This window comes from Pelmatolapia mariae, linkage group LG7 (genome assembly GCF_036321145.2).
Source record: "Pelmatolapia mariae isolate MD_Pm_ZW linkage group LG7, Pm_UMD_F_2, whole genome shotgun sequence".
NCBI lineage: Eukaryota > Metazoa > Chordata > Actinopteri > Cichliformes > Cichlidae > Pelmatolapia > Pelmatolapia mariae.
Window position 1 is genome coordinate 4489140 of NC_086233.1, and position 26624 is coordinate 4515763.

General features: G+C 39.8%; 1 protein-coding gene across 1 annotated transcript; it reads left to right on the top strand.

Moving 5' to 3' along the window:
- Nucleotides 1-4365: 4365 nt before the first annotated feature.
- On the top strand, nucleotides 4366-13699 carry gins3 (GINS complex subunit 3). Its single transcript, XM_063480471.1, has 3 exons — nucleotides 4366-4645; nucleotides 5240-5473; nucleotides 11686-13699. Exons 1-3 carry the CDS (start codon nucleotides 4475-4477, stop codon nucleotides 11914-11916), a joined length of 636 nt encoding a protein of 211 aa, XP_063336541.1. The 5' UTR covers nucleotides 4366-4474; the 3' UTR covers nucleotides 11917-13699.
- The last annotated feature ends 12925 nt before the right edge of the window (nucleotides 13700-26624 follow it).

The window sequence follows — 26624 nt, forward strand, 5'->3', positions numbered from 1 at the left end:
ATCTGAAAGGAGCAGGAGACGGAAAATGAACACGAGTAAACGCAAAGCAATTAACAGAAAGAAAAGCCCCTCTCAGGCTTCATCAGTTTGTTAAAGTGATGACACTTTGTCATGCGGACTCTTTGATTGGTGCGACATGACAGAACAAAACAGTACTTGTGTGATATTATGTAATATACATCACTACACCAAATTTTCTTTTCTTGTCTTGCAATATTTTGACAGCTTTTTCATTTAAGAAGGCAACTTCCAGTATGTAGTCATGGAAATAGGTCCATATGCACTTGAGCAGACCTTAAATGGGTCAGGCAGATGTTCCACTGCAGGTTAAAAACTGCGACATACTGAACTTACCACTGCTGTGCTGTTTGCATAACTGCATACTGCTCACTTCCTTTTGGAGACAGTCATGGATCTGCTGCTGGATGATTCACCTGAAACACTTCTAGATGCAACCTGAAGCAACAAACTGATTGTCAGAGTCTTTCTGTCTTCATCACGGAAAGTCTGTGTCAGAATGTTATGATTCAGTCTGATATAGACGTTTCACTGCAGAGAAAATCAACGAGGTAAATTTGAACATATGTGAAAGCTTGGAAACATTAGTGTGGCCCCCTCCCAGCAATAAAAGGTATGTAAACTTTTGCAGTACTTTTTTACACTGCGTTAAACACGTAAACACATCCTGAAAAACAAATCAATCAAAACATGCATGCATGCATATTCAGACTTTATCCTGTGAACAGAAAAATAAATGGGCATCTTTGAGCCTTACATGAGATTATTTTGGGTGAAGTTAAACTAATCTATTTTTGATAGTTGCAGAGCTGGCAGCGCCTCATGGGAGGCTTACATGTCTGCCTATTTACAGCTCCACCTCAGCTCCTAGAGTCCTTCCTCTTTATAGGGTTAAAATCCAAAAACCATAATTAATATTAGATATTTATATTGCAGGCTGAAGCAGTTTTACTGTGTCATTTAAAGTGGAAAAAATGATTACTTTATAATACTTTTACAGCCATTTGTGGGAGGGTGGCATTATTTTCATTAGGATTTTTTTTTCTCTGACACTGTTGAAAAAATAAGAATGCATGAAAATCAATGCTGCTGACAATCATTGACCCATCTTAGGGCCTGATAAAATTAATTGGATCATTTACTTCTTAAAATGTATTTTATGGAGATTACTTTTGGTTTGTTGTTGTTTTTTGATAGAAATTAGTGGAGCTATGTAAACATACTGGCCTTTAAAGGGTTGAAATCACAAAACATATGATTAAATACAAATAATATTTGATATTTATGTTTCAGGCTGAAGTAGTTTTAAAAGACTGAGTCATTACAAGTGGAAAAATATTACTGTATAATATTTTTACAGCAGCTTTTGGGGAGCTGCCAATTTTTGTCCTTAGGGCGTAAAGTATGACTTAAAGAAAAACAAACTAAAATTACAGAAAAATAAAAATGGATGAAAATCAATGCTGCTGTCAATCATTAGGACCTAATAAAAAAATGATCCTTGAAATGCGTTGTATAGAAATTATTTCTCTTTTTTGGGGTTTTTGTTCAATAAAAATCAGAGGAGTTATGTAAACATACTGTCCCAAAAGAATTGTAATTAATTTGTGGTATGTATATTTCAGGCTGAAGTCATTTTAAACACTGAGTCATTTAAAGTGGAAAAAATATGATTTTATAATAATTTTTACAGCAGTTTCTGGGAAGGTGGCATTTTTATCCTTGGGGTAAAAAGAGCTGGGATTTTGGGATTTTCAAGGTTGATCTAAGAGTTAACAACAAGATCCTAAACTACGCTGACTCTATAAATAACTAAAGTCCCGCCAAAAACAAACAAACAAAAAAACCTTGCTAATAACCAAATTAGCAGCTGTGTGTAGTGAGTAGAAATGTACAGTTCAAAATGTAAACAAACAAGTCAGCGCTACCTAAAGGTGCGAACAACAATTACAACTGCAAATTTGATAAAGACATCACAAAATATGTCAGTTTTATGGTGTTTTTTCTGTTGCCTTTCCAAATGTACACATGTTAGCAAAGTTTCCTCTACAGCATCTTGTTTTTCAGTTTCATAAAGTCCATCAAAGTGTTCCAGGTTCACAGCCGGTGCGCTCTCACTCATATGTAAAGTAATGCCATTTTGTGAAAGTTGCCAGCATGTCTCAGGGTCTCAGGATGTCCGGGCTGTGACTCACTGGATTGGGGTATTACTGATACTGGGCTGTCACTTTCAACTGGTCACCAGTGGTTATTTTATGCCAAACCACAGTCCTTTCTAAACCACATGCAGACACATATAAATTACTGAAGCAAGAAGATGTAAAAAACCAGAGACATCTTGTGCACAGTGCTGAGACGCAGGCGGCATGTGACAAAACACAGTGTGATGTACTGGGTTTAGAATTTATGGCAAATTTTTTGCTTGAAAAAGCTTACGGCAGCAGAACTGCAGGACCAAAATGTCTTCATGGTACTGTCTGGAAAGCAAATCTTAACCCTAACCTTAATGCTGAGTTCAAGCACCTCTCCTGTATAATAAGTTTTGGTTAATTCTGTGTAGAATCATGTTACTTTGCGTAGACACAGGACCTCTGAAGGGTTCCTGAAGAGTTTGGCACTGAGACACTGACAGATGATGCTTTGGGTCATGTGGGTTGTGGGCTTCTCCATGGATCAGACTTGTTCACGCGCACCCTTCAGATTCTGGATCAGATTAGAAGTTTGGAGGCCAGCTGAAAGACTTTAGGCTGTTTCCCTGCAGCCATTCCTGGGCAGGTTTGCGGTGTAGTGGGGATACACTGTCATGCTGTCAGAGGCAGCTGCCATCAGGGAGCACCACTGGGGAGGAGTGTGCTTGGTCTGCAGCTATGTTGGGTGTGTGACACATGTTGGTTAGGAGTCAAAAACGCCATTCATATCATGCCAGAAGTTTATCCCAGCCAAAAATTACATAATAATGACACAAAAATCATCAAGTTATTTATTTGTGACTTTAACTCTGTTCCTGATTTGAGTAATACTTCACCTGTCAGTGTTTACGTGCTCACCGAATCAACCAGAATTTATTTATTTTTTTGCAGGAATTCCATTCCATATTTTACTGAAGAGTTTCTTCTGGAGCACCCACATTGTGTGCAGTGCTAGCAGAAAGTGCTATGAACTTCAGCACAAAGTGTTCAATCCCACTCGCGTGTTTTTCTAATATTAGAGCGCTTGCGGTCATAATGTGGTTATGATGCCTCATGAGCGCCACTTCAAATAAAGTGTTGCAGGCCTGTTAGTGCTGAGATCATCCCTTCTCCTTATTATGGCCATGATGCATGGAGGGATTTCAGGAGAAGATTTTAACTTCAGCATCATGATGCATGGAACACAGGACCATAGAAAACCAACTAATAATGATAACTGCAGCTATCATTGCCTGTTTATGGGACACACAGTGTTCTCAGTCTATCATAGCCTGCAGCTAACAGAGGGGGATGATGTTTTGTGGAAATTACGTGGTCTTCAGTCTGTTTCTCACAGTGAAAAGTCTCTGCTGGCTCAGCTCAAACGAACAAAGATGGTACCTTCATTTACTGCTGCCGCATTTTATTTAAATTAATGACTTATTTTACATTCTGAGCATTTGAATAATCACATGTTTATTGTGGATACTAGCATGACTCATGACTTTGGTGTGCAGTATGCACATCCAAGGCAAACTGAAGGTACCCTTACTGAATGGAGAGAATGAAGATTACTGAATAGACTTGCTGCCATTTTTCTTTTATAAACTCATCAATGTCATCAAGAGATATAGAAAGAAGGTCAGATGAAAGACAAGTTTGAAGAATGCTAATTTCACTTTTAAGTGTGCTTGACAGAAAACTTAGTGTTAACTTGACATTCATACTTTAAGATACTTATCTTCTTTTTACAATTGTAGATGTAATTATTACAATTGCAATAATTACAGTGAAACATTCTTACAACCTGATACAAGGTGACTTTACATTTTTAATGGTTACATTCTGACCTCTAATGGCTGAAATTGTAATTACAGATTGCTTTTTATGGACAAATTTCTTTATGCTTTTCTTTGAATGAACTACTTGTATTATAATAAGGGCTAAGCCTGTTATTTGTCCTTACATAATTTGAAAATTAAATTAATATTCAGTCTTTAAAAATAACAGAAAAGTGGGACGAAATTCAGCACGTTTAAAAAAATCAAAAACACAAAAAACAAAAAAAGAAGAGAAAAATAATCGATAACTGATTTTCGTTTGATTTTCACTAGCAATCGATTGCTCTGGTCTTGAGCTCTCTGCGGCGCTCGTGGTGCGTCATATTTTCTGGCGCCAAAACAGCAAAGGTAAAACAGACTGTAAACATAGCGGAGCTGGGTTACGTCAATAACATTTTACTAGAAGTATTTTCGTAACTGACCGCTTTACAGATTATTCAAACGTAAATGGACACACAGTCGTATTTTCCCGTACCGCCTGGGGTGGGTATGGAGGAGAATTTCCTGTCTTTGGACGATATTTTGCTTTCTCATGAGAGACTTCCTATCCGGACAGAGTGCACTTTCCCCCGGCTTGGCTTTCTGGAGAAGTCGAGTGACACGCAGGACATCCCGGAGGTCGGTAAACACATAACAGTTAAAGTATTGCGAATGTATTTATGTTAAAACAAATAAACCAAAAGTACCGGAGTCGCCCGTTTATCTTTTTCACAAAGCTACTTACATCTCGTTAAACTTCATTCATATTTTTGATACTTTTGTTTATGTCATTGTATTTATAAAGGGAGAATCTGCGAAAAAGCAGTTTCCAGCGTTCAAGGATAAACACGACTCGTGTGTAAATTCGGCGTATTTATAAACGCGAACAACTATACCAGTATCAAAATGTCTAACTTTTGTATGTTTAAGCTTCAGCTAGTTAGCATCGCAAGTGTTCTTCAGTCGGCTACCAGAAGGTGATACTAGTCTTAAAAATCTACTACTAAACAAATAAACTACATTTGAAAAGCAATATTTCTAAGTACATAAAGGAGCAGGTAACGTCAAGCCTTGCTGTAGGTATTACAGTAAAGTGAACAGTGCTTTAGTACATGTGAGGTCTTGGATTTCTTAAAAAATCCGGTGTACACCAAAACACACCCCTGTAGCACTATTAGAGCTCCAGAGAGCCGGTGTATTGTTACTCCATCACTGTCTTTTGTTTCATCCCAGGGTACAAAGATGGAGCTTCCTCTGTGGCTGACCAAGGGCCTGTACGAGAGGAAGAGGAAAGTGGTCTCTGTGGAGCTTCCTAAGGTGTACAGAGAGGGTTGGAGGACCGTGTTCAATGCTGATCCCAACGTGGTGGACCTCCATAAGATGGGGCCCTACTACTATGGCCTGGGATCCCAGATGCTGCACTTTGACAGCCCAGAGAATCCTGAGATCGCACAGACTTTGCTGCAGGTAAAAAAATAAAAACGTTAACATGGAGGTAATCAAGGATGAGAGAGACCAGAGTAGATCTGCATCACTGAAAGTGCAAAATAATCCTTATTTATCTTGTACTGTCCTGCAGTGCCTGCTCCAAAGCAGGTTAGGTTCGACTTAAGAAATTAACAGGTGTCCATAAACCAATCAGATATCTGGAAAATAGCGTCACCGTCTTTCAGACCTCCGTCTGGACATGGTATGAGTGTCTAAAGTCTTAAAAACATTATTGAGAAGAGTAGATTCTTAGGAACTTAATTCTGCTGTTGTTGTTTTGTTTTTTATTTATTCTGTGGGGAAATTTTAAACACTTTTATTGACGAATTGGCCTGGTTTTATTGATCATAAAACCAGGCACCTAAGCTGTGTCGCTGATCTTATATAAAATTTGTTAGTGAGCCTACTTACTTCTTTGATTTAGGCTTCTGTGTTTGTTCTTCACTCACTTGCCTTATTTTTCAGAACTGCAGCTGAAAGAATATAGCTAACCTTATCTTAGATACAAGTAAATAACATTTTAATTGAACTAAATACATTGTTTTAATTACAGTCACAGCCGCCTGTGTTTTAATGAAGAGCTGTGATTGTGAGAAGTATAAGCGATACACACGTTATGTTTTTTTACTCTTATTCCATCATGGATGCCAGTACACCTTGTTTATGTTGTGCAAAGCACTTAAAGTCTACACACATTCCAGCAGGGCATTTTAATTTAACTAGAGCACAGAGCTGTTCCTCTCACACACACATTTAGATGTTGCGGCTTTAGCTGCAGTAACTGTTCTTTTCAGCCTCTGTTATGTCTTTAGTCTCTTTGTCTTTTTCACACTGCTGCCAGTAGACCTGTCTGTGCATTCTATTGGTCACGCACTCCAAATACTGACTCTTTTTGCGAATGCTAAATCATGGCTTGTTGAGTTTATAAGCACCTCGGGGTGGCTGTTGAGCCTGATCACCAATGTTTGGTTAAGTGACGCCAGCAGCTGTGGCTCAGGTGGTAGTCACTCCATTGGTAGGACGGTGGATCGATCCCTGACTCCTCCAGTCAGAAGTGTCCTTGGTCAAGATATTGAACCCTCATTTGGCCCGTATGTGTTGAAGTGACTAGGGATAGACAAAAGGCCTGTGTGAATGTGAGTATGATTGGGTGAATGAAATTTGCAGTAGAAAGTGCTCTGATTACTCAACTGAGTAGAAAGATATTATAGAAGTGCCAGCTTTATCCTGCATTAGGGCTGGGCCATATTATACCGTTCACGGTAATACCGGTACAATGTTAGGCAACGATAAGAAAATGAAATATCGCGTAAAACGCACATGCGCAGTGCCTTTGTTTTCATACGCACATGGCCGAAAAAGCATGGCGGCAACGGAGAATGAGAATGGAGAAAGCGGATCGTTGAGTGAAACGGATGAACCAGAATAGGTTTGTAAAAATGGTGCCACTTCAGTGATGTGGAACTGGTTTGGTGTTTGTCCGTCAGATCGTTCAGGTCCCAAAGCCAAACGAACACTGCAGCATCACTGAGAGTTAAAAACTGTCTAAATGCTTTCATCTATAATAAAACGATCAGCATTGCTGCTTTACCAGGTGTAACTATGAAGTTTAACATCCAGGCATTCATGAAAACAGAATTTATTACAATTAACGGAGTTAGAAGTTAGCGGAAGTTAGCTCGCTAGTTTCACTAGTTACCTAAACATGATATAGCATGTTCTGACTGAGAGATTTCTGAAAAAATTCAAACGTACAGCTCTGCTATCACTTCCAACATAAATGAAGACAGGATACTAAACAGCAGTGACGTTTGTAGGGTTACTGAAGTTGGACTAGGTGGTATATAATGATGTGCTACGTGATCGCTAGCGACACAGCTATGTTAGCATAACATAAACAGTGAAGCTGGAGGATGAACGCTAACACTTTTCCACTTGATAAAAGTTAACGTGAAGGTCCTGATGGTTAGAGACAAATGCAATCGCATGGCAGGATGCTGTAAACGGACCAAACTTCAGTCAGGAGAACAACTGAGATAATCCATCCACAATAGAAGGTTAGTGATTAATATACTGCAACAACATGGGAATAGAGCAGCTGTGATAGAATACAGCATTAATGAATCAATGGTACAGAAGTGGAGGAAGCAAGAAGTATGAGTTGAATAAAGTTTGATTTATTTGACTGCCTTGTTTCGCTTAATGTGTCTTATAATCCCGTGCACCTTATGGTCCGAAAAATAGTGTTTGACTTTTTCATTTGGCACACTGCAGTTTAATGTTGCAAAGCACCTCTTTTTAACTTCAGTGGATATTATACATGGTTATGCTCAGGATATGTCAGCCCATTTCAACTGGAAATGCCTTTTGGTTAAACTTTCAGCAAGGAATTTCCATTTGCACTGTTAAATTTTTATATAGGTTTAATGCACATAAAAAACAGCTGCTTGTTTAAGTGAAAATAAATGGATGGGGTCTTGCATCAATTATATCGTCAGTTATATCTTTATCGCAAATTTTCAAATATATATCGTGATAAATATTTTTGGCCATATCGCCCTGCTCTATCCTGTATATGTTAGTATTTGCCTCAGGTTTTGGTCATGTTTAGTATGAGCAGCCACCATTGTAACAGGAAAAAAGGAAACACAGACTAGACCCACTGTAATAATAGCAGGTGTGTGCTGCACAGCCATGAAATAATACATATATAAATCAGACAGAGGTTTTTATTCCACATGACATGTGCATTGATTTATTTCCTTCATCAAGGACACAGCATGTCTGCAGATTTGTGAAAACAGTGTGTGTGCGCTATGGGAGGTGAGGCAGACCTACAGGAGAAGTACAGGCCATTAGCTTCTTGTGGTGGCAGATATTAAGTGGACTCTTCATTAAAAGCTCAACATTTTAAAATGAGTGCATGAGTGGAATTTTAAGTTGCCACCAGAGTTTTGGATTGTCTGCGTATTGATCTTTGTGTACAGATGGTTTGTACCTGAGCAGCTCCTTTTATTGCCACTCATAATATATTTAAAAAAAAAACTGAAGGAAAACAAATGAAAGAGTCCAGCTTTAGTTGTCTATACCGACGGCCCATTCTGACTGACTCTTACTACTCGTGTTTTGCAAGTGAGGATAATTTCTGCACTTTCTATGAGGTGGAGGACGGAAAAAAGAAATTGGAGCCTGTGTTTGGTCATCGTGACCGCGATCTCCTTTGAAACATATTGTCACTGAAGCCTTTGCATGGCTCTTGTATCTTTTCCATTCCTGCTACACCTTTTTGTCCTCGTCTTATTATCAAAGTGTCTGAAGGTCTCAGAGTATCTTAAAGCATTCATGTTGTTTTCCTAAAACCTCCTAAATGTGGTGTCTGACTGCTGCTGGCAGTAATGCTGCTTAATGATTTCCAGGTAAACTGATCCTTGTGTGATGTAAGTTTAATATGCAGGCTTGAAATAACTCCATCCATCTTTTACTGTAAAAGTGCTTCCATTATTACCAAAAATGCTTCCTCCAATAGAAATTCAGGGTGTATATAATTATAGTTATCGTGTATATCATGACTATTCAGACTCAGCTGCTGAAATATTATATAACATGCAGATTTGGTAACTGGACTGACTCTTATGGAGTGCTCTTCTGTTATGCCTGAGCACTCAAAGAAGAGCACTCTTTACTAAAAGCCACATTCACACAGTGCCAGTGAGCACATGCTGACTGTCACACACACCGGTCGATGGAATCGGCCAATAAGAGTTCGGTATCTTTGCCAAAGAACATTTCAACATGTGGACTCAAGCAGCCAGGAATGGAACCAACAACCTCTGTTTGGTAGACAGCTCGCTCTACCTCCTGAACCAATTTCGACACTTTTTCTGTAGTTAACCAAAATGACCGAGGCCATATTTCTTAGCAAGCTGTGCAGATGCTTATAGAGAAAGCTGTGCAGTTTTAACCCATTTCCAATCAGGAAGATATTACAGATTTACTTCAATTATTAATTTTTTTTAAGCTATTAGATAACAAGATTATATGACTGCTTGTTTCCTTGGAGGGCCTAAAACTCTTTGAGGGTGCAGGAATTAACTGAAAAGTTTGAAGCAGTTGTGTTGGATACTTCTGAATTTTTCTAAGAAGTTATACTTTGGATACAACAGTTTTTTTTCCCTCTGAGGAACACCTGCATGATGTTTTTCAGCTATGCATGTGTAGCTTTCTAGATTAATTGCTAATCTGAATGAAGAGGTTAATGTACAGTTTTGTTAAAATTGCTCCCAAAACAGATTTTTGTCATTTTTGAACACGAGCAGAACCCTTTGATTAAACACGTGAGTTATTAAAATGCAGAGGCTTAAAAGGAATGTATTAAACGTAGACATTTGTACAGTGTTTGATGGAGAAAAGGTGCAGAGTGGTGCATTAAATAAAAACTGTCCAGAATTCACAAAATGTGGTATCTGATTTCCTCCCCACTTGTTGAGGCACAGAACGTTTCTCTGCTTTAAGCCCTGTTTCAGTCTTCTCATCTTCTGAGGTGCTAAGCCCTCCAAATAAAGGATTTCTGCTGGATTAACACCAAGATCAAACGCGTGCTGATGGTATGTTATGCGTTCCTGAACCAGCAGGGGCAGACCACTGTTCTCTCTGCAGCCAGACATGAAGTTTTTCCTTGTAATGAGGTCACAGTGTTTGATGGCTCTGATGTCACCTTCTGTTTCAAGCAGAAATCTGAACGTGAGATTTATTTATTTGTTGCATAAATGAACAGATCTGAGATTAGAAAGTGAGTCTTTGACTTTGTGCATGTGTTACTGCTGACTTTGGTCTTGTTTAAGGAAAGAGGTTTTGTCCTGGTGTAGTTGACTGACAGAAGCAGCAGCCCACATGTTTTATTAAAAATGCTCACAGGACACACATTCACTGATAAGCCAGTGTTAGACTCTTCATCACAGCTAGGGGGTGCAGTCAGCTCAGGAAGTGTTACAGTGCTGCTGTTACCAGGCAGACTCACTTTAACCTGACTCTGACACACAAACAGGAACACATGTTCAGACTTCTTTGCAGCCTCTCATAACTCAAACTGTTAGAAGCTGTAAGATTATTTTTAACGTGAGCACAATAGCTTAATCTGTCGTGTTGAAAGTTATCAGTTATGAATAATGCACAACTGCATTCTGACTGAAAAAATAGAAAACTAAAGGTGGCAATCAGTCTGGTGGCATAGTGACTGACAGAAAAAGAACAGTTGTTTGTTTTGTTTGTTTGTTTTTAAATTGTCTAAGTTTCTTGTTGACATAGTAATTCTTTCAATGTTCGAGTCACACATGTTAGTATTGATATATATTGTCACATCTGGATCTATAATATATTTGTGTGTCTATCCTTCTGTGCTAGAGATGCACTGACCCACCTTTGTCCAAGTCCTATCTGATATCGATACCATTGCTTCAGATATTTGCTGATATTGAATCCTAAATTATTTCCTTGGGAATTAATAAAGTACGCTGATTCTGATTCTGAAATACTAGTAATGAATTAATGACGTAATCATCCCCGTGACAAAATCACGTGCAAACTCCACACAAAGGCCTCGGCTGGGGTCGATGCTGACCGCTGTGCCACCTGCCTCCCAACCTGTAACCCGGCCTTTGGAGTAAACTAAATGTTTATTCCAAAGGTCGGGTTAAATTAAAATGTTAATTAAAATGTCCTGGGAACAAACCTTAATGCTCATGTTGACGTACTTGGATGACCCGCAATTTCATTTTGTTCTTCCTGTGAAGTTTTTTTTTTTTTTTTTTTTTTTTTAAATGTGAAATAGAAAAAGCAAATTAACTGTTATTGAAAATAATCGTTTATCTTTTTTTAATTTAATGTTACAACTCAATGTAGCAGCAACAGGGAGAGCCATGTTTAGACACACTCTGATGTTACTGCCAATATTTTTGAGATCAAGTGGGGTTTTTTTTCTTCTTTTTTTGAGCTTTGAAGTTTTGCCTGAAAGTTGAAAACATGAAATTCTACATGTCTGAAGTTTAGCATTAAAATGATTATCAAAGGTGAGCTGTGTTGCACAAACTGGGTCACTCTGATTGAAAACTTTGCAGGCATGCCTAAAATGTGAAATACATTCACTGCTTGGCGAGTTTCTGCACATTAAACTTTTCCTGCTGTCCTCCATCCAGACATTTATCGCTCGCTTCAGGCGGACCATGGACTCCTCCCAGAACGCCTACAACGAGGACACGTCAGCGCTCGTGGAGCGTCTGGACTGTCTGGAGAAGGCTCTGTTCAGGTCTGGCCAGAGCGGCCTAAACGGCTTCCAGAGCTGGGAGAAGGGACAGGCCTCGCAGCTCACCGCCTCCAGCCTGGTTCTCAACTACCGCAAGAGGAAAATCACCGATGTTCAGCCCTAGCCCTGCTCACCCACAAGAGACTCTTTTTAGTGCCGTCTTTGTCCACGGACCGCTTCTTCCCCTCAGCCTGAGCCATACAGGGAGTGTTGAGACGTGGACCCTGTAAGGAGTATAAAGACATTTCTATTTATTTGTCACATTGTGTGCATTAAGAAACTTCTTTGTGACATTTACACAAGTAAAGACTGTTTTTACCAGTAAATATTGAAAACATTTGCTACTTTCTATCATTACAAGGCGAGTTATAATATCTTCTACTTTGGTTTGAATTTTTAAAAATCTAAAATTAAAGCAACGTTATGAAGATATTCATCCTAATATCTAAAGGCCTGTTAATAAACTTGTGATATTGGTATTAGAGCAGGGTGATATGACCAAAAATATTTATCACGATATACATTTGAAAATTTGCGATAACTATATAACTGACGATATAATTGACACTAGACAAAATACTTTACAACTCCACAACTTTATTAGTGCAAAAAAACAAAACATCAGTGCACCCCAGGGTGGCTGTGGCTACAGTGTAGCTTGCCATCACCAGTGTGTGAATGTGTGTGTGAATGGGTGGATGACTGGTTGTGTAAAGCGCTTTGGGGTCCTTAGGGACTAGTAAAGCGCTATATAAATACAGGCCATTTACCATTTACCATATTTTCACTTAAACAAGCAGCTGTTTTTTATGTGCATTAAAGTTATATAAAAATTTAACAGTGCAAATGCAAATTCCTTGCTGACAGTTTAACCAAAAGGCATTTCCAGTGGAAACTGGCCGACATATCCTCAGCATAACCATGTATAATATCCACAAAACTTAAAAAGAGGTTATACACACACACAATACGGTAATATTATGTTGAAGCACAGTACGTATCACTCCGCGAGGCTCCTGCCTACGATAGCCATAATGCTCCGACAATCCATCAAGCGGTGCGGGTTCGTAGCTTAGCAAAGTCGTACTAAAATATTTGACAGATTTTCGAGCGCCGTGTACCACAGAAAATTGTTTCGAGGTCAGTAAACACAACCAGAATTCATACATAAGGCACACGGGATTATAAGGGGCACTGTCGATTTTCAGAAAAATCAAAGGATTGATTTTAAGTGTGCCGTATTATCCAAAAAACACGGTAATAACGACGGCCCGCTAGCATGCTCTACCAAAAATAGTGCTTTGTTGTGTATCTGACGAAAGCTAAACCAGTTCCACACCACTGAAGTTGCAGCATTTTTACAAACCAGTTCTGGTTCATCCGTTTCATTCAACGATCTGCTTTCGCCCTTCTCATTCTCCGCCATGCTTTAGCTGCCATGTGCGTATGGAAACAAAGGCACTGTGCATGCGCGTTTTATCCATATTCTATCGCAATATTTCGTTTTCTTATTGTTGCCCAACATTATACCGGTATTACTGTGAATGGTATGATATGGCCCAGCCCTAATTGGTATACTCTCTCAGAATAAAGTACTTTATTGTACTGTTAGGGGTAGAACCTCGATGCGACCCTGTAATAAAATTTCTTTCAAATTTTTTATGCCCACAGCACTTCAAAGGGTGAGCCAACACTTCAAGGTTCACCTGTATCTGAGCTAGAGCTGGGGGATATAAGATTTTTTCATATCACCATATGTTTTTTTTCATTTCAGGCGATAACGATATATATCACAATATAAGCCAAATAACTATATTTGTAAGATTTAAATGTGCCGTTGCTCACAAGTAAAATGTGAAATAATCAGCAGCTTGTCTTGATTTTAATATTTATTTCCCATAAGTTCAACAGGGTAGATGTACTTAAGGAACATGAGACTTTTTCAGATAAATAAAGGCAAATATTGCAAACTACACAAAAGGCAGCCGCTAAAGCGTTTAAGTTTCAAAATAGAACAAACAAAACAGACTACTAAATTGTCAATTCCACTTAGAAACAAAATATTAATTCTAAAAATAAATCTTACGTTCGTTTTACAGAAGAACAGACAAAATTGACTAACTTTTGTCAATATCAAATAAACTGAGAACTAAAAGGAAATTCTCAATCTCTCCTTGTTGTATAGCTTAGCTTTTCAAACAGTTTTAACAGTGACTTTAGTCTGACAAAAGCCGAATGACGAATTAGCGCTTTCAGTCAGAGATTGAGCATGCACCGGTTTATTGTATTTCCAGACTTGCTTTCGGCACAATTTACAGTGCGCGCTACTCTGTTTTTTGTCAGACTTGAAATAGCCGAAATACCTTCACACTACGGAACTTCTATGGCCCTTCCGTTCGACAATCTCTCCGGCATTGGAACCATCATCTGTTTTCTCTTCGGTAACCTTCGGTCACGCTCTCGGTTGGTTTTTCTCTAGTCGGCACACTCATTTCCTCCATTACCCGGGCGGCACGGCGGTTGGCTGCTTCCCAAACAAATACACATGTGTGGCTTGGCACTTGTGCTGTACGCAACAAGTGACGTGACGCTGCGGCTGTGATTGGTTCGGGTCTGCGCTACTTAATTTGGATTGGCTGTTCTTCTTTTTTTTAAGAGGACAAGAGAGATGAGGCCTATCGCAGTAGTTAAATTTTTCTATCGAGAAAAAGTTATTTCGCAATACATATCGTTATCGTTCTATCGCCCAGCTCTAACCTGAGCGTATTTGAGGAAAAATTAAATCAGTTGCTGTGAGGTGTTTTCTGTTCTAAGCTAAAGACCATACAATAATATAGAGCAAATAGAGAATTCAATTCAATCCAATTTTATTTATACAGCGCCAAATCACAACAACAGTCGCCTCAAGGCACTTTATATTGTACAGTAGATCCTACAATAATACATACAGAGAAAAACCCAACAATCATATGACCCCCTATGAGCAAGCACTTTGGCCACAGTGGGAAGGAAAAACTCCCTTTTAACAGGAAGAAACCTCCGGCAGAACCAGGCTCAGGGAGGGGCGGGGCCATCTGCTGCGACCGGTTGGGGTGAGAGAAGGAAGACAGGATAAAGACATGCTGTGGAAGAGAGACAGTGATTAATAACAACTGATGATTAAATGCAGAGAGGTGTATAAACACAGAGGGAATTAATGTTAGTGAAGAAGAAACACACAGAAACACAGTGCATCATGGGAAGACCCCAGCTGCCTAGGCCTGTTGCAGCATAACTAAGGGAATATAGCTCAGGAGTCACTTCGGACAGCCAATCTGGACCCGTGGTGGCCCCTCATGGTCTCATACCTTACCCCCCCAGCTTTTCAGACACTTTGACACAGTCTAGTAAGCTGTTACGCTGCCCATGCTTTCTGTCAAAAGGGCTGTTTAGTTTCTTTGCATGGTAACTAACCTCTCCTGACAGATGATACAGCTGAGGGCTCCCGCAAGATCTAAATGATTTGGTGAATGACTGCACTTGTGGGTAGCCGTGATTTGCTCCATAAAAGCGACTGAACAGTTTTTCCCTCTAATTATCCTCCTTGCTGTCAATCAGTCTTTGATGTCACACTTCCACCATCTGGAAATGAGTCAGTCAAGTCATTTTCTTTTTAGATAATTATTATTTATCCCTGTTTTTGTACGGGAAATGCATGCATTAAAAGGTATAAAATAAAGTGTCTTTTCATTGAATTGCATACTAAGAATCACTAGTTAGCCTAAAATAAATACAATCAGACCGTCGGAGGAAATCTGTCAGGCATGGGTAAAACAAAAGACCCAGAACTGACTGTGCGGAAACATACTAATCTCTGCACTGCATTGCTGTTAATACAGAAGGCAGAAATGCTTTGCATTTTGTCTAAATATAAGAACAGTAAAATCTTTAAATATCAGGTGACATTGTGCCTGTAGGAAGAGAAATCTAAACTGTCTCGAGTCCATTTTCTGCTGCTTATCTGGACGCTGAGCAAGCCAAGACATCACTCTCCCGAGCAGTGTTTTCCTGCTCCACCTTAGGGATCATGCGGAGTTAATTGGCTAGATGGGTGTATACTGAGGTATCCTACTAGTTGGATGCACTTGAACATTGATAAAAAGTACCCAGAATGCATCTTGATCAGATGTCTGTACCACCTCAGTGTGAAGGAACAGGGACTGTTTGTCCTCTTCTCACCTCGTCTCACCACAAAGAGCCAAGACTTCCTACAGTGGAAACTCATTTTGATTTTTCTCCGAGCGCAGTCATGCTCTGCTGTCTTTCAACCATATCGGTCTGGGACAACGCCGCAATTTCTGCTGACTCTGCACCGATCTACCATCACGCTGACTCTTACAGGGATTAACAGCATTGATTTAATATCCTGACCTCAGATGAATCACTGCTCCCCATGCAGGCCCGTGTTATGTTTATTATAAATCACTGGCTTTAAAGAGAATTCTTTGTATTTGGGCTACGCATATCTGACATTTCTTGGTTAATGATAATCTATAAAATGTATAAAAAAATATAAATCACAAGTTGAGAGAAAAGTTTTCAGAGAAAAACATTTATGGTGTAGAATTATTCTGGATGCAGCTAATGAATATTATCTTTAACAGAGAATCATGTGATCTCTCCAATTTGGAAAACACACAAAGACAACAGTGCCAAAATTCCCAAATACTCAGGAAGAAGCTCAGAATCTTGGCATTCTCATTATCGTTCATCCTGTGTTCAGTTTGGATGTAAAACTGCTTTAAAATGTGATATTACAAAGGTCTTTGGTCTTAAACGTGACGTGAGGCCTGCAGGCACTCGAACAGTGAATACTGCACAGAGAGTCTCCACAGTGTGCAGATTGAGGTCACATCTATGCCAACTGTTGTGCACAGTGAGCCGAATCTGTAATAACCACCTGCCGGGCACCAAATGCTCTTAAAATGTGTCTTTGGTAGAATTACCAGCGAGGGTCGTACACCTCGCAAACCACACAGTCATGACAAGACTTTAGAAACAGTCTTTAGCAAAGCTGTGGTAACACTCCAAGGAGCTAAAAGTTGCTGCAGGATCCCTACAGATCCTCACAAACCAAACCAAACAAACCAGCGCTCCATGGAGCTGAAAGAAGGGGTTTATTGGCAATCATTTAAAAAAACATTTAATCGCTTATTAACCATTAAAACACTTTCTTTTATACTAGTTCATTTATAGTTAATATATAAAAAGTTAAAAGATCAAGCGTATTATACAAACATGAAACAAGATATTTAAAAGTCAAAAAACAAAACGGTAAAAACAACAGAGAAATGCCCACTCGCACAGACACATGAATATACAGTGTTCAGCATAAATGAGTACACCCCCTTTAAAAAGTACGAATTTAATCAGTAGGTCAATGAACAAAAGAACAATTTCCAAAATGTTCACAAGGCTGAGTTTTATTGAACACTTGTTTAACTCCATAACATGAAATTAAGGTTAATAATATAACTTAGATCACAAAATCTTCAGTTTTAATCAAATTGGTTAAAGCAAAAATGAATACACCCCGCAACAAAAACTACCACATCTAGTATTTTGTATTACCACCATGATTTTTAAGGACAGCACCAAGTCTTCTAGGCATGGAATGAACAAGATGGCGACATATTGCAACATCTATCTTTTTCCTTTCTTCAAGAATAAGCTCTTTTTGAGCCTGGATTCTGGATGGAGAGTGATGCTCAACTTGTTGCTTCAGAATTCCCCACAGGTATTCGATTGGGTTCAGATCAGGAGACATACTTGGCCATTCAATCACCTTCACCCTGTTCTTCTTCAGAAATGCAACAGTAGCTTTAGATGTGTGTTTTGGATCATTGTCGTGTTGGAAAAGTGCACGGAGTGATGGCAGCTTCTTCTCCTTCAGTATAGAGCAGTACATTCCTGAGTTCATGATACCATCAATGAAATGCAGCTCCCCAACACCAGTAGCACTCATGCAGCCCCACCTAAGGACACTGCCACCACCATGTTTCACTGTAGGCACCATGCATTTCTCTTTGAAGTGCATGGTGCACAGGTGAGTCTAATGCATCTCATTAGACTCACCTGTGGTTGAATGCCTGTTAATTCGAATTTTGTAGTCTTAATTGTGGCTTTTCTCCTAAGACTATAATTGGGGTGTACTCATTTTTGCGGCATGGGCTTGAATGAATTTGTTAGGAAAATCACTTTTTTGTGTGCGCAAATTAACAAATCTTTTTTGCAATCAATGGCCCACATTTGTGGGAGTATTTTGTAGTATAGTATCTCATAGAAAATGTTGATTCTGAAAGGAAACTAAAGGTTTTCTGACAAATTAAGTGTGGTGTACTCATTTATGCTGAGCACTGTATGTATTGTAGGTTTAACCATTTCCTGGTTATTTGCTTCACTCTATTTATTCTCAGCACCCTAAATGCTGTGTGATTAGTGTTGATGTGCAACAATGAACATAATAATATAACATTTTCATTACCTCGACCCCCCCCCAAAAAAAGTCAATATGGCCTGTATTTATATATATAGCGCTTTAATAGTCCTAAGGACACCAAAGCGCTTTACATATCCAGTCATCCACCCATTCACACACACGTGATGGCAAGCTACATTGTAGCCGCAGCCACCCTGGGGCGCACTGACAGAGGCGAGGCTGCCGGACACTGGCGCCACCGGGCCCTCTGACCACCACCAGTAGGCAACGGGTGAAGTGTCTTGCCCAAGGACACAACGACCGAAACTAACCAAGCCGGGGCTCGAACCGACAACCTTCCGATTACAAGGCGAACTCCCAACTCTTGAGCCACGATCGTCAATAATGTATCACAGAAATGAATCTCAGTTGCTTCCTAGTTAAATAAACGTTAAAGTAAATTAAAATGAGATGAAATTAAAGGACGAGTCGGGAGGCGGTCAGTAGAAACCTCCTTCCTGTGGAACAACGCTGACCCCAGCTGGTGGGGAGTATCCTCTGTTTAAAGGTCTCAGACGCCAGCAGTTAATGAATCGTCTGTGTATCCAAAGCACGATGTAGCGCTGTCATCCCTCTAATCAAAAATTACTACATTTATTTTCCTGAGCCATGATTCATTGTGAAAAATCCAGTTAGAGGTGATCTGAGCACCAGTTGCCACAGTGAGCATTATCACTGGAACTGTTACTACATTAATCTGATTCCCATTGTAGCCCGGTTAGTGTTTTAACAGATAAATAAGCTTAAAGATAAAAAAGTTATTTTAATAAATCTGGGACTTTGCACCTCAGACCATCTGATATTTTATATTAGACGGTTCACAGGTGGAACTCATAATGTTAACAGTAGGGTTGTTCAGTATGACAACAACAGTGAGTTTCTAAACATATCAGGAGCTGAAACTGGTTCATCTCCAGTAAGCAGAGAGTAGTTATCTTTATTCTTATTCACTGATATCTGTGTGTTAAAAAAGCCTGTGTATTAAAACTAATGATGTTTTTAAAATAATGGCTGTGCTGCCCACCATGATTAAATAAGAGCCACATTATAAAAAGTATTTCCTCAAATCAAATAATTTATTTTACCCCTGTTGCAAAAGGTATCAGGCTTTTTTGAAGCAGTTTGAGGTAAACGAGATCTTCATTTTTAATTCCTCTGTCTGAAACTATAATTATTCAGAGTTTAGTAAAAAGTAGTAAAAATTCACGAGCGACTCAGCTCCCGCTTACAGTCATGTGAAAACCTGGCTAAGCAGTCCAAGATGTTTTTATTTTTACATTTTTGTTTCTTAAACTTGGAAAACTAATAAACTTTTGGTAAACTCCACAAGGTTTACAAGAAACTACTGATGGGTCATAATCCATGCGATGTTATCACCACAGGTTAAAGGTGGGAAAGTCACCAGCATCACTAAGAGATCAAATTTGATTGGCTGACTGTCCAGGTTGAAAATGTTGATAACTTACCAAGAATCGTGCTCTTCAGGTGTGAAATTTCTGCATTTAGGGAAAAATCTGAATTTTGCCCCAAAAGCCTGGCAGAGTGAAAACTTCAATATTACACAAAATTCCTTCACTGAACAATGAGAAACTGGACACTGTCGAAGGAGCTTGGAAAGAAAAGCGTCTGGACTTCTTTAAGTTTCTTGAAGACGTTTCGCCTTTCACCTCTTAGACTATGATGACCTGGATGACTGAGAACCTTCACAGATTAACTGGACACTACAGTTTGGGCTTTTGAACCTCGAGCTTCAGAAAATGTTCAGGGGCATCTGGGTCCAAATTGTCTGGGAGTGCTTTTTGCGAAAGCCTCGTTAGAGGAACTGGCCCACATATTTTAGCAAATTTTCCCCTGACTTCCTTTTTCAACCTGGAGGTTGATGCTTGTTGTCGATGTGCTCTACTTTGCCCTCTTAAAGTTACTGCATTTCACTGCTAATGCAAACTCAACACTTACAGTCATCTCTCCAAATGAAAGATTGTAGTGTTTTAGTAGACAGAAATTCTTTGTCAAACAGTTGGATTAAACTAAAGAAATGACGTGATCTGTACTGGAGAGGTGTACTGAAAAGCCAGGCTTTCTTTGAGTTAGCTGGCGTAACAAAAATTAAATCTCAGTCGGAGATAACAGCTATCCTTGGTAGTCCAAGCTTTCCGCTTTAGGTCATTTGACTCCTCTTCTTCACAAACTGAACCTACAAAGACATTCTGAGCAAATTATCACCAAGCATAAAAACATATTTATGCATTTTCTACATACCCAGGTGAATGCATGCAAATTGACATGACAATGTGACACAGTTTGCACAACTTACTTTACTACACAACTTCATTAGGTGGCATTATCGACACACAACAGGTTGCAGGTATAAAATGTAATTTAGAACATGTCATCAGGACAGAATGAGTCAGTAGTACGGTGCCTCGAGATACCAAAACTATTTGATATTTTTTATATTCTAGGCTTTTAGCCATTTATATAAAAAAATAGTAATAATGTATAAACAAACAAATAAAACCACCCAGTGCTTGATTTAAATAGCAGACTGCATGATACAGATTGTTTTTACTGGATTACTTTGTGCACACAGGTAAAAGTTGCCACCCTCAGCACTTATAATGCTGAGACACCACACACACCGGAGGCTTAAGGTCTGCCAAAGGCAGTTTGTTCTCCAGCACTCTCACTTCCTCAAGTTGTCTTTCAACACAGGGAACATCAAAGGAGAAAAAACTGTAATGTTGGTGTGAATATTCAGCAACATCCAGTCGACTACTGTAACGGGTCATGCATCAATTTATGTGGAAAAAAAAGATGCATGTGAGCGTGTCCTGGCTGCAGTGCTGCCCTGAAGTGTTAGCCACGGGTCACATAATAGGAGTCAGAAGATAGGTCAGTGCTGATGAAGATATTGACATTGCCTCTGGGCTGTAACTGTTGACCCTGCTGACAGAGAGAGCACTAAACAAAGAGCCTTCACCACATCATTGCTCGATGAACCCGAGGTGATTTGTGTTCAGTGTCTGTTCTATTTTCTCCTGTGACATAACTCGGTTTATGTGGTTGGCCAAACCACTCATTACGACTGCTTTGATGGCATTTTCAGATCTGATGCCCTTAGGCTGCAGAAGGCTGGGACATGAATATAAAATTAGATTCTTAATATGATCTAGTTGAGATGAATGATTCTTTCCCGATGTGGGTCAGTCAGTGATGACAGACACATAATGTGTGACATAAAACCAGAGCATGGAGTCAGATTTAAGCTCTTGTGGAGCTGCCGGTGCAGTGGGGGAAATGACTCAGCTTAAAATAACTGCTGAATGATTTTGTGCTGTGACCTCCAGGTTTCTCTTTGCATGCTGGTTGCGATCAGCTCACCTGTGTCGCTGTGGCTCTGTGCTTTACTGCTCTTTGTAGAACTGCGAGTTTTGATATATGAGCAGATGTTACATGAGCCGTCATGGCTGCTTTCCAACCTTGTGGAGGGGGTGGAGTTTGGTCAGTGCAAATCAAGAGCATCATCAGCTTGAATTTAAACTGGTAACTGTAACAGTGCCAGGCTGTACCAGTCCAAAATAGTCCATCACTGTAACCTGAACCACAATAATAATAGCAGCACACCATGTACAGAGCAAATAATGATTAAGACATGACATTTCTTCTCCTTCTTTTAGCTGCTCCTATTAGGGCTCACCTTGGCAGATTATCACACCATATCCCAGCATGCTCCTCTGTCACACCAACCCTCTGAATTCCCTTCTTCACCACATCTATGAATCTTCGCTGTGGTCTTCCTTTTTTCTTCCTGCCTGGAAGCTCCATCGGTAGCATGCTTTGTCCAGTTTATCCACTTTCCCTACATCACACCTTTCTCACTCACTATGTGCTAACCTTAAAAACCTCTCTGCATTGAATCGTACCTGCTATTAATCTCTGTCTCTCTTCCACAGCATGTCTTTATCCTGTCTTCCTTCTCCCACCCTAGCCGGTCGCAGCAGATGGCCCCGCCCCTCCCTGAGCCTGGTTCTGCTGGAGGTTTCTTCCTGTTAAAAGGGAGTTTTTCCTTCCCACTGTCGCCAAAGTGCTTGCTCATAGAGGGTCATTTGATTGTTGGGTTTTTCTCTGTATGTATTATTGTAGGATCTACTGTACAATATAAAGCGCCTTGAGGCGACTGTTGTTGTGATTTGGTGCTATATAAATAAAACTGCATACTTCCACTTCTCCACGGTCTTGTCACAAACATGTTGTGTGCAAACATCATAGTCTACAGAGTGACCCACCTGACCTCAGCGCTTTCTCATGTAAACCTTCTCCCAACTTGAACCAGTTATCCCAACAAACTGTCTTTATTTGTTATGACATTAGTTTGTTTGTTGTATTTCAGAACCCCACCCACCCCATTTTTGTTTTTCCTCCACTTGAAAAGCTGGCATATCTGAGCCTTTACCAAGTGTTTTTCTTGTTTCCTCTCCTGAGAAGCGGTTCATAGACGTTAGCCACCCTCTGAGACCACCACAGGAAAGCCTTCTATTCTCAGGATTTTCCCTGATTGGAGTCTTGTGTTCTGCATTTAGTTAACTCTGTGCCTGATGAAGTTGCTATTCTATCTTACAGCAAAACAAAACTGGATGTATTGATCCTCTGTTGATGTCCTTACTTTTGCTCAGCCTGATGGTGCTTTGGGAAAAAGTGACCCAGTTTCCACAGCGCTTTAGAGCGCTATGTACTCCCCCCTTAGCAACCTTCAGTGTAGCCGTAATTTGGCAGTGAGAAAATCCTTTCTCTTTGCTCACTAGGTACGCTGCCCACAGTCATTAAAAAAAAGCAGCTTGCTCTTTGGTGATGGATTTGTTATTGGCTCACTTCTGTTAAGCATCTACTTAGTGTTACTAAAACTGCAGTTGTCAGTCCCCTGCTGAGAAAAGTAAATCTGGTTGCTTCAAAACAACAAAACTCAGAGCCTAAAATCTTCCCTGCATAACATCAATGAGAATTTTGTTTTAATACATTCAAAAATTTCTCACTTCTTAACCAAATTTCTGCTCCTATTAAAGCACTGAAACTGCACTCAAAGATTTAAAGTGACTGAATAATGATTCATGGATCTAACAGTATTGGTGAGTTACTACTAGATAAATGGGATAATTGGGTCAGCCTCTTGGGAATTGTCGTGAGGTGGAGGCTCTGTGGGTTATTATGAATCCAAACAAACTGTTATGATGTGCGGGGTCCCACAAGGATTAGCCCTTGTGCCCCTCCTGTTCAAAGTTATGTTACCAAAGACTATAGAGCTCCTGTGTTTAACTCTTTCATTGAATTCTAGACCCACCAGTACGTGAACCCAGGGCTCTATAGCAGGTTTTAACAGCTGTCAACTGCTCAGCCAGGTGAGTTATAGTTGCACCTAATGAAGCGGAATTTTCTGGACAAAAGTTTTACAGTAAGTCTAATAAACTTCCACAAAGCTTATTTTCAGCATGGCTTCCCTTCATTGGCTCTCTGTTAAATCCAGAATTGAATTCAAAATCCTGCTCCTCACATACAAGGTCTTAAATAATCAGGCCCCATCTTATCTTAATGATCTTGTAGTACCATATCACTCCATTAGAGCACTACGCTCTCACACTGCAGGCTTACTTGTTGTTCCTAGAGTATTTAAAAGTAGAATGGGAGGCAGAGCCTTCAGTTTTCAGGCCCCTCTTCTGTGGAACCAGCTTCCAGTTTGGATTCAGGAGACAGACACTATCTCTACTTTTAAGATTAGGCTTAAAACTTTCCTTTTTGCTAAAGCATATAGTTAGAGCTGGACCAGGTGACCCTGAATCCTCCCTTAGCTATGCTGATATAGGTGTAGGCTGCTGGGGGATTCCCATGATGCATTGGCTATTTCTCCTTCATTCAGTATGTGTTAATAGACCTCTCTGCATTGAATCATACTTGGTATTAATCTCTGTCTCTCTTCCACAGCATGTCTTTATCCTGTCTTCCTTCTCCCACCCTAACCGGTCGCAGCAGATGGCCCCGCCCCTCCCTGAGCCTGGTTCTGCTGGAGGTTTCTTCCTGCTAAAAGGGAGTTTTTCCTTCCCACTGTCGCCAAAGTACTTGCTCATAGAGGGTCATATGATTGTTGGGTTTTTCTCTGTATGTATTATTGTAGGGTCTACCTTACAATATAAAGCACCTTGAGGCGACTGTTGTTGTGATTTGGTGCTGTGTAAATAAAACTGACTTGATTTGAATCTAAATGCTCATTGAAAAACCCCACTCACCAGGGCTGGACTACAACAAAAAGTCAGCCCTGGAATTTTTGGTCCAGCATGCCCACTATGATCACTAAAATACATACAAAATGTATTTTGTATGTATACCATTTATTTGACCTGAATCTTTGAATGTCTCCCTCCCTAAATATGTCCTGCCATCTAAGCACAGAATTCTTTATTTTGATGCATGTGGCTCTTGTGGTTCTCCATATCTATACTTTAATTTCATCCTTTTCCACCTTTCATCACTTCATAATCACTAAACTTTTTCTGCAAGCTGCGTTAGTAGACAGCGAAAGTAAGGGAGGGGCTGGACGCCTTAAGAGATTTTATTGGGTAATCCAGTGTCAGTAATGAAAATGAAAGAATGGGTTGCTGTCAGTGCTTTTATGGCCAGTATGCCAGATTACCAGTCCAGCTCTGCCACTCAAGTTCTGTTTAGAGAATCAGACCAGTGCTAACTTCTGGATGGTCCCTCTGGTACTCAGTTTGCCAAGCTCTAACCTTATGTTTTAATTTATCTGAATGAATCACTATGATACTGACTGCCACTACCTCTATTGATAATGCCATGTTGTTATCAGGCAGCAAATGAAGAGGTTGGCAGGTTAGCTTAAGAGGGAATAACTATCCCATTCTAAATTTTTGCCAATGCAAATAATAAGTGTGTGAAATAAGTGTGACCACAGCCACCTGAAACCCCTCCGCTCAGTTAATTTGAAACATTTAAATTTCCATTAATCTCAGTGATCACCAGCACATAAAAACTGCATGTGCAGACTCAGTCTGCTATCATAAAAATCACAGTTTCAGTAACTTTTTCAGTCTAAAGTTCATGATGAGAAATGCAAGCAGGCTTACTGTCTGATTTTGTGTGAAATTAGATCCATCACAAGCCTTTCAATACATCTGTCTGTGCATCCAGTTGGGCAGTCTCAGCCAAAGATTTGGCTGAAGCAAAGGACAGACTGAATGGGAGCGTCCAGCAAGCTGACATACAAGACACTAATGCTGCCTCTGGCCTCTGTCTCCGTTAAGGGCCTCTGACATTTGGTATTTGTTGGAAAGCTATTTCTATAAAATGCTGAGAGGAGCCCAAGGCTTAATCTCTCTCTCTCTCTCTCTGTGTCGTGGCCTCTCTCACTCTGCTTGTCTCTTATTTTCTACACATGAGTACATAAATTGTTGTGGCATTACTATTCTATTGTCATTTTACCACTGTCACTTTGATCAGGCTTACAAGTAATATAATCACATAATACATATCACAGGTTGTATTACAATCATCCATCCATCCATCCATCCATCCATCCATCCATCATCTTCTTTGGCTTATCTAATTCACAGCTTATGAATATAACTCCTGTGATTTTACTCTAGCTGTGATTCTCTGTAGCTCACATGAAAACATTGTAAAGCTGCTGATTCCCACTGGTGTCAGCCACTGATTTCTGGTTCCTGCTGTAAAGAGCTTCCAGAGGGACACGTCTCTGGGATCTGTGATTTCTTTGCTCGTTAAAAAGAAAAAGTCAGTTTTATTTTGTCTATTAGCCAGATTAGTTTCTGCCATTGTGAAGTGACAAGATAGTGTATAACCATGGAGACATCAACTTACGTAATAGATCCAGCCCCCAAGGAAGTGCTGGACAGTGAGGCCGAGAGTCTACAATTACAGCTGCAGGTGGTCAGTTACCCGCCTCCCATCCATCCATCCATCCATCCATCCATCCATCCATTTTCTCAACTGCTTTTCCAGCAGTTGATTTTGGAAATAAGTTGATTTTTATGGTTCTTTATGAATACTTTTTAGTGCTCCTTATTACTGCAGCCATCAGTCACCAGCTTACTGGGATCGATCTGATTTTTATCTTTACCTAAAAGAGCCCTGAGATAACTGTCCTTGTGAATCGCTGCTGCATAAATAAAACCAACTGAACTGAAATGTAAGTAAACCAAAGTGAATGTATGAATATAAAACAGACCTGTTCCACCCCTGAGTTTGCCTGAGCTGACTTTTTTATTTATGCATTCCAACACAACACTGGA

Bases quoted from the DNA above. Each gene is read 5' to 3' on its own strand.
- gins3 (XM_063480471.1), top strand. From the start codon at position 4,475: ATGGACACACAGTCGTATTTTCCCGTACCGCCTGGGGTGGGTATGGAG. The intron at 4,646-5,239 runs GTCGGTAAACAC...GTTTCATCCCAG, and splicing joins ACACGCAGGACATCCCGGAG to GGTACAAAGATGGAGCTTCC. The intron at 5,474-11,685 runs GTAAAAAAATAA...TCCTCCATCCAG, and splicing joins TCGCACAGACTTTGCTGCAG to ACATTTATCGCTCGCTTCAG.